At 40.7% G+C, this 15,795-nt stretch overlaps 1 protein-coding gene across 2 annotated transcripts; it reads left to right on the top strand.

Annotated features, from left to right (window-relative positions):
* The first annotated feature begins 6,932 nt into the window (after nucleotides 1–6,932).
* mpx (myeloid-specific peroxidase) lies at nucleotides 6,933–15,148 on the top strand. Of its 2 annotated transcripts, XM_071913494.2 has the most exons (16): nucleotides 6,933–6,979; nucleotides 7,167–7,238; nucleotides 7,430–7,517; nucleotides 7,789–7,964; nucleotides 8,198–8,330; nucleotides 9,647–9,776; nucleotides 9,858–10,064; nucleotides 10,178–10,541; nucleotides 10,737–10,897; nucleotides 11,011–11,269; nucleotides 11,357–11,527; nucleotides 11,642–11,879; nucleotides 12,470–12,687; nucleotides 12,821–12,858; nucleotides 13,163–13,225; nucleotides 14,144–14,302. In XM_071913494.2, the coding sequence occupies exons 2-16, from the start codon at nucleotides 7,169–7,171 to the stop codon at nucleotides 14,156–14,158; spliced, it is 2,331 nt and encodes a 776-aa protein (XP_071769595.2). In that variant the 5' UTR covers nucleotides 6,933–6,979; nucleotides 7,167–7,168; the 3' UTR covers nucleotides 14,159–14,302. The 2 variants fall into 2 exon arrangements, with proteins under 2 accessions (XP_071769595.2, XP_078142497.1); XM_078286371.1 differs by lacking the exon at nucleotides 12,821–12,858 and having other exon boundaries at nucleotides 12,470–12,666; nucleotides 13,160–13,225; nucleotides 14,144–15,148.
* Nucleotides 15,149–15,795: the final 647 nt, after the last annotated feature.

Raw genomic sequence — 15,795 nt, 5'->3', positions numbered from 1 at the left:
TGAGGGAGTTCAGTTGGAGATGTTTGTCGATGCTGCCAGGAGCGATACTCTTCTAAGAAAAACAAACGTAACCTTATTGGTAGGGCATGTTTGAGGCCAGACTATGCTTTAGCTTTGGAGGAGCTGACAGGACCCGTCTCTTATGACGACGGCTTACCCAAGGAATGTGTGGTAGCTATCAGTATCTGCTGTTGCAAACTTGTGATATAAAATGAGTGGAGAGGGTGTTCAAAAAGGCATCTTATTAGGCAAGTCCCATCTTTGATGTGCCCTGTCAACTACTTAAAAGCAGACAAAAAGGAAATCAGAAGGCAAACCCCAAGATGAAGACGTATTTTCTTTGCAAAAATGCCTTTTGCAATTGTATCCATCTAAAGCGGCAGACAGGATGACCAGTTCTACAAGTCTTGTCTCTCAACAGCAGGACAGCATAAGATCAATAATCCCTTAACCAATTTCCAAGGTAGTCAAGGTTGGTCAAGGTATTATTATAACATGTAAAGTCCTTAATAATGCAGGCATGTTGTTCACGAGTTCATGAGTCACACATCATCCTTTCTTTGGCCTAGTGACCAATATAAGGCACTGGTGTAGCACAGATGATGATTAGGACAACTTGAACAGTAGGTGAATGATAGAATTCAAGTTCATATCTGTAAGTGTCTAAGTATTGTTGTGTGTAAACTGTTCAAACAGGCGTATACTAATATTGCATTTGCCTTTAGGGTAGTGTCAGCACTGCAATGTATGTAAGGACCAGGATACTGAAGGGACCTTTTGAAAAAATTGGACTTTGCCTACAGGACGGCAGGGCACACCTCTTGCCAAAGTTACTCATGAAAGTGCCATGATTGAAGCAGCTGTTAGTTAACTAGGTGTTGAACTGGATGAGGAATGTCTGTCTTGTTAACAAAAAAAAGGGTCTTCTGTCCTGCAGCATACTTCACATGTATCTGTTCAGGTGTTTAACTGGGACAATGTCTACTGGAAGAAGAGGGCTCCTATATTACTTAAATTGTTGGAACGTGTCAGCACATACTCCTCCAATAAACCCTCCAACATCACCACAAAATGCTCAATGGCAATGGCAGGTGTTATCCTGTTCATAGCATGATCAATTAGGATATGTGCACCATTGGTCCACAATGCATTCATTATGTATCACTGTGGAGCAAAAATAAAGTGGGTTGTTTTATCGCCTTTCCAGGCTCAGAATCTGCATCTCAACACAGCACACTATTGACAAACTCAATAAAATGAGTGAGTCCTGGGATGAAAAATGCCGGCGAGGGGCTGTTGAAGGATTTTGCAAGGGGTGGAACCTCACACAATTTTACATCGCCAGGCTCTTGAAGTGCCAATCTCAGAGATCATCTTAATGTGTAGCATAGATCCCCACCAAACCACACCAGGCCTGGAACTAAACCTCCTTCCCTTTTGCCTCTCCCCTTGAAAGAAGAGAGATTAACTCAATATAACACACAAAGCTAACAAAGCACTCTTCAATCAGCATTGTGATCAGTGTGTGAAGGGGGAAACTGTGCAGAAGTGTATTTTAATTATGGAATCAAAGCGTGTGTGTGTGAGTGAGAGAGAGAGAGAGAGAGGTGTGTGTGTGTGTGTGTGTCTTTGTGTGAGAGAGGGAGAGCATGTGTGTGATAGGTGTGTGTGTACATGTTAGATGCATAAAGTCTATAGCCAAGAAAACAAAGAATATTGCTTGGCAAACTTCCATTGGGGAACCTTAAAGAGCATGTGATGCTTATCCTTAAGAACTATGGACGGATTTCAAACCTCTCCTTTTTTTCCAAAATATTCAAAAGGATTGTAGTCAACCAACTCATCAATTACCTGTCTGACAACAATTTCACTGAACCATTTCTTTAAGGTTTTAGATCTTATCATTTTACTGAAACCACACACAAAATTATCCATAAATTTGGCATTAACTTTCCTTGCTACTCTCACGACACTCAACTCAACTCACTAGTACTTATCTGAGTCAAACATTAGCTGAACTTTCCTGAACTTCCTGCTCCTAAATGCCAACAAAACAGAGATGTTGGTTACTAGAACAGCTAGACACAAATATCTGTTTGAGGACACGACTCTAATTTTGAATAATTGTGTGATTTTGAGTGCTGCTATCAAAAATCTTGGCATTACATTTGATCATCAAGGACATTACAAAAACTGCATTATACCATATTTGCAATATTACTAAAATTTGACCCATATTAATGGAAACCTTAAATGCATTTGTATCATTGAGACTTGATTCTTGACTTGAAAATATCACAGAATAAGCTGATTTTAATTCAGAAGTAATGAAGTAATTCTAGTAATTCAAAAGTCTATAGCAGGTTTCAGACTGGTGTGTGTATCTGAATTATTGCATTATATGAACCAGCTTCGAGTGAACAAGGATGATTTGTATTGCTACTTTTATGGGGTTGTTCAAGCACTTTTATAACAGTAAATTGTACTTCCTGTTGGGCATGGCGTCGGGAGCAGTAATAGTCTTTTACGGGAAGAAACACAGACCTAGTTGGGTGGGCTGAGTAGACACAGACAACTGATAAAGTTGGGACTGTTTATGCAACCATCTGTGCGTGTGTGTGTGGTTGAGGGATCCAAGTACCTGCCGTTACCATAGCTGTGAGGGAGTAGGTGGAGTTTGGTGACAACATATTAGTACATTCCAACTAAACTTCTTCCTCTTCGCTTTCCTTAGCTTGAGAAATTGCTTTGGTATATAATGTGCTTCCTCCTGTTGATGACTTTGCTACACTATACCATACAGCTACAAAACATCTTTAGGATCCGGACCCCTTCGAGGTGTACCAATGAGCCCTCAGTGTCCAGTTGTGCCGACTGCCATCCACTGTCTCTATGTCCCTATGCATTGTTGTTGGCTACTGCTCTGTTCTTAACCTCTGGACAACACTGTACATCTGCCATGCTGGGCACAATCTGATCATTGTACATAAGCTGGCGGATATTCTGCACACATTTCTGTACATATGTTACTACCATCTAGTAATCAAATCTGGTAGTATGAATGGCTAATGATGAACATTTGCACATCTGCTCTGTGGCCCTCATCAACAACTGAACTGCACTCACTGCACAGCCACTCTGGATAATGGCACCGAAATGGACCAACAACACCAAAGGGACAATAGCACTCTACTACTCAGTTCTGCTCTGGCTGTATAGTTATATATAGGTATAAATATATACTCAGTATATCCTAGTATATCCCAATATTCCCTAGACCACTCCTGCTTGCTATTATTATTATTATTCTCTACCACCGACTTCAATAGCATCCCACCAGTGCAATTAGTCAGGTTCCTACACAGAACCATGTGCATGTTTAGTAATTTTTAGTTTTCTATACTTTATGTAGCTTTTTTATACTACTTGTTTCAACTTAAAGGTTTGTGTTGTCTTTGTCTAATGTGACCACAGGAGCAATCCACCAAGATGAATTCCTTGTATGTGCAAACTTAACTGGCCAATAAAACTGATTCTGATTTTCTGAACTTCAAACATCTGTTAACCTGGAAGTCCGGCGACAACAGTCAACGTAGTGAGAATTCTTCCAAGCCAATAGGAGCTCAGTGTTAGTATGACACACACTGCATCTTTAATCTTCAGTTCTATTGGTTGTATTCTTATCTACTGTCCTACTCTTTGTTGTTGCGGTGACCCAATTTCACCCCAGGGATTATTCACTTCATCTTATCTTATCTCCTCCGGGTCATTTGACCTCATAAGATATAACTTATGATGAAATTCAATTAAACATGTATTAAGTATTTATCATTTGATGTTTAATCATGCTAAGGAGAAAGCTTTTATCAATGTGCTAGCAATTTTGTAAAATTATGGTAGATTGAATAGGCACATAAGGAGTTCAAATCATTTCTATATTGCAAAAACAAGGCCATATCAAGTTGAAGTATCAGGGAAAATCCAATAATTTTCAGTGATCAGAATGTATGTAGCATATTACTGTCGTATTTCAGTGTCAATGTTATCACAATCATTATGATTAATGGGAAAGGAACATTCTCAGCTTGAGGTTTTGTTTCACGTGACCTCGTGGCATTCATTTAGACACATGCAAAAACACAGAAGCAAACGGATACAAATCGTTTTTTCATTCAAAGTAAAATAAAGATGCCTATATTGAGGTGGTGCAGAGACTATGAACATGCTACCTTAAATATACATTCATAGAGCTATCATAGAATTTCATTCAGATGCAAAGAAGTGCCATGTGTCTATACCTGAGTACTGTAAAGTTTTCAACCTGATAAGTGAGATATCTTTGGAAAAGTCACTTTACATTTCAGTAAATAACTTGAGTAAGTAGTGTAACTATATAATGATTCCTTCAATGTCTGGCAATTGCTCAGCCAGAAGCAAAACATCCAAAAACTCTGGATGAACTTTTGTGCTTCTGCTGGCAAAGGTTAAAATCTTCCTGGAAGCTATTACTTTCATACTAATGCAGTAAAAAAAAAAACAATAAAGGTAGTAACTTCAGATCTGAGGTCTCACCAACCCGCGTGTGTGTGTGTGTGTGTGTGTGTGCGTGCGTGCGTGCGTGCGTGCGTGCGTGCGTGCGTGCGTGCAAGCTGTTGAGCCATCTGCATGTGCCCCATTTATAAAAGTGGGTTTAAAGGTGAATAAAAATGTGTGTGACACTGTTTGCATGTTCCAAATTCCTTTTATGTAAGCTGTTTGGGAAGAGGCGATAAAATATACCGTTCTTTGAATGTATTGTCTATATTACCAACTACAGTGTTTCCTTATTATATGCAGGTAAAAGGTGAGGTCTGCAGTAATCTGCCTTGTATAGTAACTTATTGTTCACACCCAGAGGAGATAAATATGGGTTTGCCTGCAAATGTGATAAATGAGTCATGCATTGTACTATACAGCTCTATTTCCTGGAGTGCAGGGGAATTACAATGATCATTAAAATAACTATGTGGCATTGTTGAGGCTGGTGTCAGGTTCACTGGGTGATCCTAAATTCAATATGGGGTTTTCAGTTTCAGTCTGTTTTTAATCATTAAATATTTGTGCTCCTCACTCGCATGCAGAATCTTAGCTTGATTGTAAAAGTGGAAATACCTAACTGAACCCTGTTCTGCTGCCAGCCCACAATGCACCCAAGCAGAGTTGAGATCCCCACTGACTATCACGCTGGTGAAATGCCACTTTCTTGCTGTGTCAAGGTGTTGACTAACTGTGTTTCAACAAATGCTGTTAATTTCTGCATTTTGACTTTCTTTAAGGGGAACTAGACATGCAACTTTCCTGTGCGTGTTGCAAACATATACCGCTCAGATTTTGTGTTGGTGGAAACGTGTCACAAAAGTTCAGCAAGTAGCAGGCAAATTGAACTCTCGCTTTGAAATGATGAGCAACAATCAATCAATCAATTAAACAGACTTTCTCAAACACTTAAATAATTTGCTGCTCTCAACTTTCCTTGTTGTCAGCTTGGTCAAAAAGATAACTGGAGGAAAGCTGAGGTTTAGGTCTACTGAGAGTTGATCAAAACCTGACAGACACCCAGTGAACTGCATGTCTGGACAATACAAGTTCATTTTATTTAAGTAGCCTGTTTATGTAAAACTTCACAAACATACAGTATGCTATTCACTATATACACGGCAGTCAAGGCCACTTGGCCACTGTAAGGCAAGCCGCATTGACTAGGCCTATGTACTTTTCTTACACTTCTGCTCCTTGTATTACGTACAGGGAATATTACATTACTCCTGGAAACGTAAAAAAAGACAAACATTTGGCTAAAAGCCCTAAACCACAGGTGATGCCTAAAATAAAAGGAACAATAGTATGAAATGTCTGAGAGCATTGAACCACCATAAGTCACCAAAACAGCCATTGTATATGTTTTGCATTGTTTCACATCATTTCTTTGATGATGCAGTAACTAAAAAAAAAAGACAACCCCCCTCCAACCACCTGTACACACACACACACACACACACGTGCACACATGCACATGCATGCACACACAAATACACACACAGTCAGTTTCAAGACAAAAAATATGTTGGATTTCACTTTGTCTTTCTTTTCCCTATTGTACAAACCTCTCTGCAGACAAACTATGAATTGATTGGTGGCTAACTCCCTAAGTTAATATGGGGATGGCCTGTCACCTGGAAGTACAAGAATTACCCAAAACCCTCCTATATAAATACAATGTAGAATTCTCTGACATAGGCAAACTTTTTATTTGATCAATATCAAACAGTATTGGTTTTCAAAATGAATTTGAAGTGTTCCTTATCAGTATAAGTTTAAATCACTTCCTCTTTACAGCTGCTTTCTCAAGTTCATCAGTTTAAGTGTGGCAACACTGTAGGCCATCAGCCAGAGCATGGCAACATCAGTAAGCACCACCAATAATTAGTTAGAAAAGACAAAAAAAAACAATTTCTGTCAAATATAAAAGATGAATGTCAAAAAACAGGAGACAAAATTAGTTCTACAGTTTATTTTTTGAGTAGACAAATGAACTTTATCAATATCGCTGCCAAAGTTGAAGAAAATTCTTCATTCAAATAATAATAGTAATACCACTAATGCTGCTACTATTACTACTGTTGCTATCACTACCACTATTTATTATTATTATTAGTCATCCAAATAACCCCCCCCCCCCCCCCCAAAAAAAAAAAAAAAAAAAAACTCCCAAAAAAAAAACCTATCAGTAGACCAAAGATAAGATGATAAGTTCAACCAATTTCCTTTAGGACAGTGAGAAGGAAGTAGGAACTGTTATTTACTGATATTAGCCTCACCTGAACAACAGCACTGGGGGGCGAGGCCTCAGGCTGTCTATAAATAACCTGCATCACTTACAGCAGGCACAACACCAACTACTTCAGATTTTGAAGTTCATAGAGAATCTTCAAAGGCACTGGTAAGAAGATTTTTATATTTCTCTCTTTCTCTTTGTCTCTTTTTTTTAATTTCAGTCTCTGGTTTTTAAATGTTATGCTGCACATTTAGATAGTACTTAGGATAAATTGTTATTTTTGTATAACTCTTGACAACAAATGCAGTGAATTGATTTTTGATGCTGAATAATCTTTCATTATATGTTTCAGAGATGAAGCTTCTGCTCTGTGTCCTTCTCACTCTGGGCCTCTGCCTGGTGCCCAGTCACTCCAAACCATCAGGTACATCCTTTATGCAATTGACAGGTTTCTAAAATTGTTATTCCCAATCATGCCTGAATTTGTAAAGTTATATCACTGCATATCAACCTGCTCTGGTCTTGACCTTAACCATGACATACCCAACTTTAAAGTTTCAAATCCTTTTGTCATATGATGATCAACTTCATATCTCTGTTTCTTTTCATTTGCAGGGGAAACTCTCGGCAGTCCTTACCTCAAAAGTTGTTTTGAGGAAGCAAAGAGAATTGTCGATGATGCGTACAAGTACTCCAGAGAAGAGTGAGTCAACCTTATAGCTTACTTCATCCCACATAGTATATATAGTATCAGTATAATTCCTTAGCTTTAGTAATTGCAAGAATAATAGAACTGTTTGAAAGGTCTTGTATGCAATTTTGACCCATTCATAGCCAATTGATTTGTGCCAGCATTGGTAACAAATGCTCACAAAAGGCTGGTGTCAGTTTCTCAGAAAAACAAAAGAAAGAATCCCCCCACTATTTCTGGGACCTTAACCATGTGTCCACGTATGTAACTCTTCCTCTGTCAGGAGTCTCAGCAGAGTGCGCAGGGAGGTGGTGAAGCCTCACGACATCCTCCGTCTCATGAAGCAGCCCCGTGGAGACACGCGCTCAGCAGTGAGGTCTGCAGACTACATGGCACAAACCCTCCGACTGCTGCACGACAAGGTCCACCGCGTGCACAAACGCTCCCTCAATGCGACAGGTCAGGAGTGAATTTAGTACAAGCATGCGCACACCAGCATAATACATACACACTCAGGGGCAGACACACACACATTGTTTTTGTGGGAATTTTTCCTTGTTCTCATTGAGGGTCAAAGGTTGGAGGTGTCGGTTTCGTAATGTGTGAGCCAAATAAAAACTGACTTGACTTGACATAAAAATGAAAACAGACACGCACAAACTGAATCCTCTAAATCTGTCTCTCACGTTCAGATTTACTCACGGCTGAGCAGCTGAAGAGCCTTACCACCATCACCGGATGTGCAGGTCGGATCAGGATCCCATCCTGCCGCACAACCCAAAACCTTGACAAGTATCGCACAGCCACCAGCGTCTGCAACAACCTGTAAGAGCAACAATGTTATTATGACATGAGACAGGCTTACATTTTTAAGATTTTTTAATCCAAGTATCAGTTTTTGATATTTTGTTCCTATAACGTCAGTAGCTTCATTATATGGACAACATATTGATCAATGAAAACCTGTATAGCTTTTATTTAGATGAATGAGCAAAACTTTTTATGGCATTTTTATATAATATGAAATCTAAAGTGGTCCTTTTCTCAAAACACTCCCTTTTGACCAAGCACGTTATTCTAACTTTCTTGGGCGGTATATTACATTTGAATTTACTTAATATTTCTTTAATATCTTTTGCTCACTTTCAGTTTTTTTTAAAAAGCAAGCACACATTTAAAAAAAAAAAAGGAAACAAAAAAAGCACATTTTTAAACATGCATGCAGTGTTTTTATTATAATTCATGTTGGATTAATGGAAACTTGGCTAGAATCTGTTTATTTCATGACTAGTGTTGGGGAAAGTTACTTTTGAAACTAACTAACTAGTTACTTTACTTTGTTACTTGTCCTAAATAGTAACTAGTTACTTTACTAAGTTAGTCTTTATTAAAACTAACTTATTGGAGTACTTTCAAGTTACTCACTTAAAAATGTGACTTTAAAATACCTTCTGCTGATGACCTCACTCTTATTGTGCAGAACTGAGTACACAATCTATTGTTATCTAAAGAAAACATCAACCTCTGAAAGGCAAGGGAGCTTTCATTTATTTGGGCACCACTGATATACGATGAACTAGTGAAGCAGAGCCTTGATCTTGCCTGGTCTCAAACTAAACAGCAGATAGCGCTCACAACACAACACACTTCAATTCTCCAATGCACAGCTTACAGTTAGCAATAATGTTCCTAATGTTCCTTTTCTTCGATCAGTTCAAAGTAATGCAAATATTTCAAGTTATGAAGTTTATTGTTGTGTTGCTGGTCATGTAGTGCAATACTTAAATTTTTTTTTCTTTTTGATTTGACCTGAAAATGTAACCATTTTAAAGGATAATAAAAGTAATGAAATGCAAGTTTTAGAAGGTAACTCATAACTGATTGCATAAATTGAAAAATGAACGCATCAAGTTACCTGTTACCACAAAAATGTAATCTGAGTACCGTATGAAATGTAACCCGCTACCCCCAACACTGTTCATGACTGAGAGTCAGGGAGGCTGAGTGGTGCTTACAATCAGAGGAAATGTTTGTGCAATAGATCTAAACATCTTGGGCCACACACCGCAGAAGATGTGTACATTTCCCTCAGGTTTCTCAAGTGAAGTTTCCAAATGTCGATCTTTCATGTTTGCTTTTAGAAAGAAACCTCGTCTTGGAGCCTCCAACACCCCTTTCACCCGCTGGCTGCCTGCAAAGTATGATGATGGAATCTCCGAACCAATAGGGTGGGACAGGAACCGGACGTTCAACAACTTCATGCTCCCCCTGGTACGCTTGAAATACCTGACTATCGCCTTGAGTAAAATACATTTTGACTATCGAGAATATAACCAACCAATTCTCCTCCAGGTCAGACAGGTCTCCAACAACATCCTAAGCACAACGGATACGGGCGTGGTCAGCGACGGAGAGTTCACTCACATGGTGACCCTGTTCGGCCAGTGGAACGACCACGATCTCACCTTCACACCCTTCTCACCCAGCATCCGCTCCTTCAGCAACGGTGTGAACTGTGACGAGAGCTGCGAGCGCACTGAGCCTTGCTTCCCCATTCCGGTTGGTGACACGGCTCACAGCCAAGCTCAGACACTTTCCATTACGTTCCCCCACTGTGTTTTCAGTAAAAGATCCTGTCCCTAACCTCTGGCTTTTGTTTTTTATACAAACAGATTCCTCCCGGCGACCCCCGCTTGCCCACTGGCCCGGACAGCTGCATCCCCACATTCAGATCAGCACCCGTTTGTGGAACCGGATTCTCAGCCTTTAATTTTGGTGGAGAGGCCAACAAGAGGGAGCAGATCAACGCTCTGACAGCCTTCCTGGATCTTGGCCAGGTGTATGGCTCCGAGGAACAGCTAGCGCTTAACCTTCGCAATCTCACCAGCGATGAAGGCCTGCTGCGTGTCAACGAGAAGTTCAGAGACTCTGGACGAGAGCTGCTGCCCTTCAGCACTCTCCAGGCGAACATGTGCGCCACACGCGCAAGAGTCACCAACAACTCAAATGCGCAAGAAGTGCCCTGTTTCATTGCAGGTTAGTGTGAGCTCTGCTTGTGCCTGAGATTGAAAATAAAACCTTTTAATCTGAAGAAGAAATTAACACCACAAATAAAGTATACTATTGTTGACTTGTTGGCAGGATGCAAATGGGTTGTAATGATTGATGGCAGCTTTCTTGTGAAAACAGCTGTTTGCCATTGTTTGCTTTATGTGTGTTTCCGTCTTTCAGGTGATGTCCGCGTGGATGAGAACATCGCCCTGACGTCTATTCACACACTGTTTATGCGTGAGCACAACCGCTTGGCCCGTGAACTGCGGAGACTCAACCCACAGTGGGACAGTGAGACACTCTACCAGGAGGCTCGCAAGATCATGGGTGCTTACACACAGGTAACAGAACCAGCTCTATCAGCACTCATATTTACATCTAAATCTCCAATGTGTGTCTGATGCTGTACTACTGCACCTTAATGACTTAACACCAAAAACATCTCTTCCCCTAGGTGTTTGTGTTCCGGGACTATCTGCCGCATATTGTGGGCGACGAAGTGATACGCACACAGCTCGGCCGCTACCCCGGCTATAATCCCAACGTTGACCCCAGCATTTCCAATGTGTTTGCAACAGCAGCATACCGCTTCGCCCACTTGGCCATCCAGCCTATGTTGTCCCGTCTGGATGCAAACTACAGAGAGAATACTCAGTTTCCCAGTGTCCCCTTGTTCAAGGCCTTCTTCGCCCCCTGGAGAATTGTCTTTGAGGGTGAGTGGTAAAGTGATAACTGCACGTCTTTCTGTTACTCAGTATAAAACTGTCACCTAACATGCTCTTCTGTCTCTCCATGTGTAGGTGGCATTGACCCTCTGCTCCGTGGTTTGATTGGTCGACCAGCTAAACTGAACACTCAGGATCACATGATGGTCGATGCTCTGAGGGAGCGGCTCTTTGAGTTCGTCCAGCACCTGGCTTTGGACCTGGGCTCTCTCAACATGCAGAGGGGACGTGACCATGGCCTGCTTGGTACATGCCTCACTCAGACATTTAACAGTGCATAAACATCTGTTAATCCTGCCAGATGTTTCATCTCTTTTCTTCGTTGTATATTTATGTAATGTTTGTTGTTTACTCCACTAGGCTACAATGCATGGCGCAAGTTCTGCAGGCTGTCTGAGCCTAGGAATGAGGCGGAGCTGGGCCGGGTCCTGAACAACACACTCCTGGCCCGTAGGCTGCTGCAGCTCTATGGCACGCCTGCCAACATCGACGTCTGGCTGGGAGGTGTAGCGGAGCCTTTCGTCCGCGGTGGCCGCGTCGGGCCTCTGTTCGCCTGCCTCATCGGAACCCAGTTCCAGAAGATCCGCCAGGGTGACAGGTGATTAAACCTGTGTGTGTGTGTGTGTGTGTGTGTGTGTGTGTGTGTGTGTGTGTGTGTGTGTGTTTGTGTGTGTGAGAGGGAAAGAGAATACATACATGCAGACATAATATATGCATTTTATCAGTCCTACTCTATGGAATAATATTCATTTTTGTGTCTCATTAGACACACATCCGGACACATGGGACTTTATTCCTTGGGTTTTGACTCACTCTTCTCTGCTGCCCAGTACATTAGCTAGGACACAATTTGTAGCGTTTTTCACCAAGTGAGGAGAATAAGACTCACTCATTGGCTGAGGAGATGAACAAGCCACAGTGCCACATGGCTTGTGGTTGGCTAAGTGAGCAGTGTGTGCTGTTGGCCGTGTGTCTCCGGAAGCAGAATCTGAATTGAGAAAACTGAAACTGAATTGAGAAATCTGAATTTGAAATTAATTTTTATTCAGTTTAGAAAGTTAAATTCACTAAAAGTCGCATTCAATTTCTAATTGTGACAATATCACTAAATTAAATGTATGTAATTCATTCATGCAATCTCTGCTGGCACTAATCTCTTTCCGCTCTACTCTTCTTTGCACTTTGCAGGATGTGGTATGAGAACCGAGGCATCTTCACCCCCAGACAGAGGTCCGCACTGTCCTCCGCCAGCCTGTCCAAGATCATCTGTGACAACACTGGCATCAACAACGTCCCCCAAAACCCCTTCAATGCCTTGTCAAGAAGGAACAGGCGCGTCCGCTGCACCGACATCCGGCGCCTGGACCTGTCGGCCTGGAGAGAGAGACCCTGCACAGAGAACTCAGGTGAAACAGCACTGCATGAAACTATTTTGATTTTACATTCACACAGTATATGTTTCACTAAATTGGTCAATTGATTTCTTTACCAATCACTTGTATGAAAATCATGCTTCATATGTGGTGTTTGGTCTTGCAGGCCCAGGTTCTAACTGTGATGAAGTCAGTGGAAATGAGGTCAGATTCAGTGCTGCTTTTTCTACGTTATATGGTCCTAATTGGTACAATGCTATGATCAACTTTTAATAATAATTTAATAATGAAATCACACCTACTGGTAATTGTCATGTAATGGACCAAATTTACACACTCAAATCATACAGTCTCTGTTTTCCTCAAATTCTGTCATCTTGGTGGAAGGTGTCTTTGCTCCAAATAAGAACTGGTTCATTCATTCCAGCACATTTTTTATTTTTTAAATATAATTCCTTTTAAGTATGACGTTAAATAACCTAAACTTCTGCATCCTCTTGCTATGCAGATTGTGAACTCATTCCTGGACCAGCAGGACCCTCAGGACCACCAGGACCCCCAGGAGAACGAGGTAGTCAATTCAAATATGTTATGTTTTATTTATGTTAGTATTTATTTATCTATTTAAAAGATGTATATGCACTGTACATATACTGAATGTCTTTTAAATGGCTCCAAACTTCCAAATAATACAAATGATATGAAGTCACAGAGATTGAACATGAATGAATGATGATATTGAATAATAATAATAATAAACTTTATTTTGTTAGCATTTTTCAGAACAGAGCTATGAAGTGCTTTACAGACAACACAACAATAATAAACAAAAGTTTAGAAACGTGAAATTTGCCAGATGTTAATTAATCACACAGGGTTGAAGAAAAATAAAACAACAAAAAGAATCTAAGTTGAAAAATGATTAAAAACAAACTATAAAAGCCTGTCTGTAAAAGAGGTGATTTGTGAAAATATGACACTTTGCTAAAGAGGGGCTGGAGAGCAAAGGCCTGATCAGCTCACTCCAGCTCAGAAGGGGTTAAAAGACCTGCAGTATAGCTCGGATCCAGACCGAGGGGTGAAGTCAATTCTAAAACTAACAAATTGGGGCAATATGGTCCAGAGATTTATATTTTAGTTTTCATCTGAGTACTGTAGAATCTGGGTCAGTACTATGGCTTTCTGATTGGGACAGGAGAACAGGGCATTACAGTAATAAAGGCGGGATGACATCAGCTTACATAACAACGGCATCTTACTTCTAACAGTCTTTTGTAATCTATCTTTCTTTTTTTATACTTTGTGTCATCATTTTTTTTATTTTTATATCAATTTTTTCTTTTTCTTTTCAATTTTTCAAAAACCAGACCAGACGCAACATATAAAGCACCCAAAAAAACCCCCAAAAGATTCAAATTCAACAGTATACGACAAAATCATAATCCATCCTTCAGTCTGAATGTGACGTTGCCTGTGTGTTTCTCCCCAGGTGCCACAGGAATGAGAGGCCCCCCTGGACCAGCATCCGCCACCGTCAATGCAACGCAGCTACACTCTGCCTTTTCTGTCCGACTGGGCGATTACAATCCCTCTTCAGATAAAATCATACATTTCCGTCAGATCATCTACAACGGACAGAACCACTACAGCACAAGGTCGGGGCAGTTCACCTGCGCCATCCCCGGCGTCTATCAGTTCAGCTTCGTCTGCACGTCCTTCATCACCGTGGGAAGCGTGGACCTGTGGCGCAACGGCGAGCTGGTGCTGCACAGCTACAGGGTTTTCCAGGGCGGTCGCCAAACGTCAACGGGAGACACAGTGCTGCAGCTGGAGCAGGGGGACAGGGTGTGGCTGGAGGCCAGCGAAGGGACCAACGGCCTGAGCACCAGCAGCTTCTTCTCTGGACACCTGCTCTTCTCTGTGTGACTCTGTGTGCACAAACTCTACCTCTCCGGACCGCCTCCCTCCCTCCAGCAACACAGTAGTGGTCTGTCTGCTTTAGGATCTGTAAACTAGTTAATTTTCAGTGAATCAGGTCATATCAGATATTCATTTTTTTTTCATTTGCTATCATTTTTTCAGTCAGTAGACCAGACTAGGGCAAACCACAAAGCTGTACACACGTTTTATATGTTTTACATTTTCCTGGAATATGAACGAATCGTCACACTTGGAATACATAATGAACATGAAATGTCATTGTAGCAAACCTGTGATATTAATTACTGAACACTGTTACATCACGCAGTCTACTGAACCAAAATTTCATCAAGTTACTTCAGCAGTAATGGCCTACTTTGATGACGGCATTTACCAGTATTATATGAAATAGTTTATTCGACTCGATTGTTTTGAACAAACGTTTTATGCATTGATAAAATTTTTAGGCATGCCTTGAATATTCTGTGCGTTATGCTTTGTCTGCGTGGCTTATATTACTGTAACTTTCTAAATCTGTTTTATTTTGCACTCAGTAATTAAAAAAGAAACTAAGCAACAAGAAAGGTGTTTTTTGTTTTATTTCTTTTATTCACAAGGCATTATGAATTGCCTGGTTGACATCATATCCACCCTGAAATACAAAAAGAGAGAGGGGAAAATTGCCAACAAAATTTAACAGCACAAGAAAGCAGAAGCAAACATGAACATAGTGTAAAATTTGGCTTTATATGCAGACCAGAAACACCAAAAAACAAGAGCGTTTCAAGGCAGCATCAAAGTACATCAGAGCAAAGATATAGCGCATTATGGCCTTAAGTTCCATCCATGCAAAAAATACATTGAAGGCAAGTGCAGAAGTGCAAAAATTGGGAAATCATTTTAAATATATACAAAACTACTGCATGTTAAGATTATCATCTGCTGCGGAGATGTTTGTGATCTACTTACCAGAAGAAAATGACTTCTTGATTTTCTCAAGCTTTAAGCTACATCTGCAACAAAGTGCCTGGTTTGACCATCATCAGTTTTTTTAGATGAGAACTCACATGATCTGTTATGTGAGCCTGACATATGAACACAGTTTGCTTCAGTTAATTCCCCTGGCGTTACTTCTGATGCTTTTAGCTAAGTGAGTTCCTTTTGTTAAATCCTCCAGGCTCATTCACAGTGAACTGCTCACTCAGTACTTCCCCCTTCCTC

The sequence above is a fragment of the Centroberyx gerrardi genome, chromosome 2, assembly GCF_048128805.1.
Source record: "Centroberyx gerrardi isolate f3 chromosome 2, fCenGer3.hap1.cur.20231027, whole genome shotgun sequence".
In the NCBI taxonomy this organism is placed as follows: domain Eukaryota; kingdom Metazoa; phylum Chordata; class Actinopteri; order Beryciformes; family Berycidae; genus Centroberyx; species Centroberyx gerrardi.
The sequence above is the reverse complement of the archived record's forward strand: the minus strand, read 5'-3'. Positions and strand labels throughout refer to the sequence as shown.

Excerpts from the sequence above, each read along its gene's own strand:
- mpx (XM_078286371.1), top strand. The coding sequence starts at position 7,169 with ATGAAGCTTCTGCTCTGTGTCCTTCTCACTCTGGGCCTCTGCCTGGTG. Across the intron at positions 7,239-7,429 it reads CAGTCACTCCAAACCATCAG|GGGAAACTCTCGGCAGTCCT; the intron begins GTACATCCTTTA and ends TTTCATTTGCAG. Across the intron at positions 10,542-10,736 it reads AGTGCCCTGTTTCATTGCAG|GTGATGTCCGCGTGGATGAG; the intron begins GTTAGTGTGAGC and ends TCCGTCTTTCAG.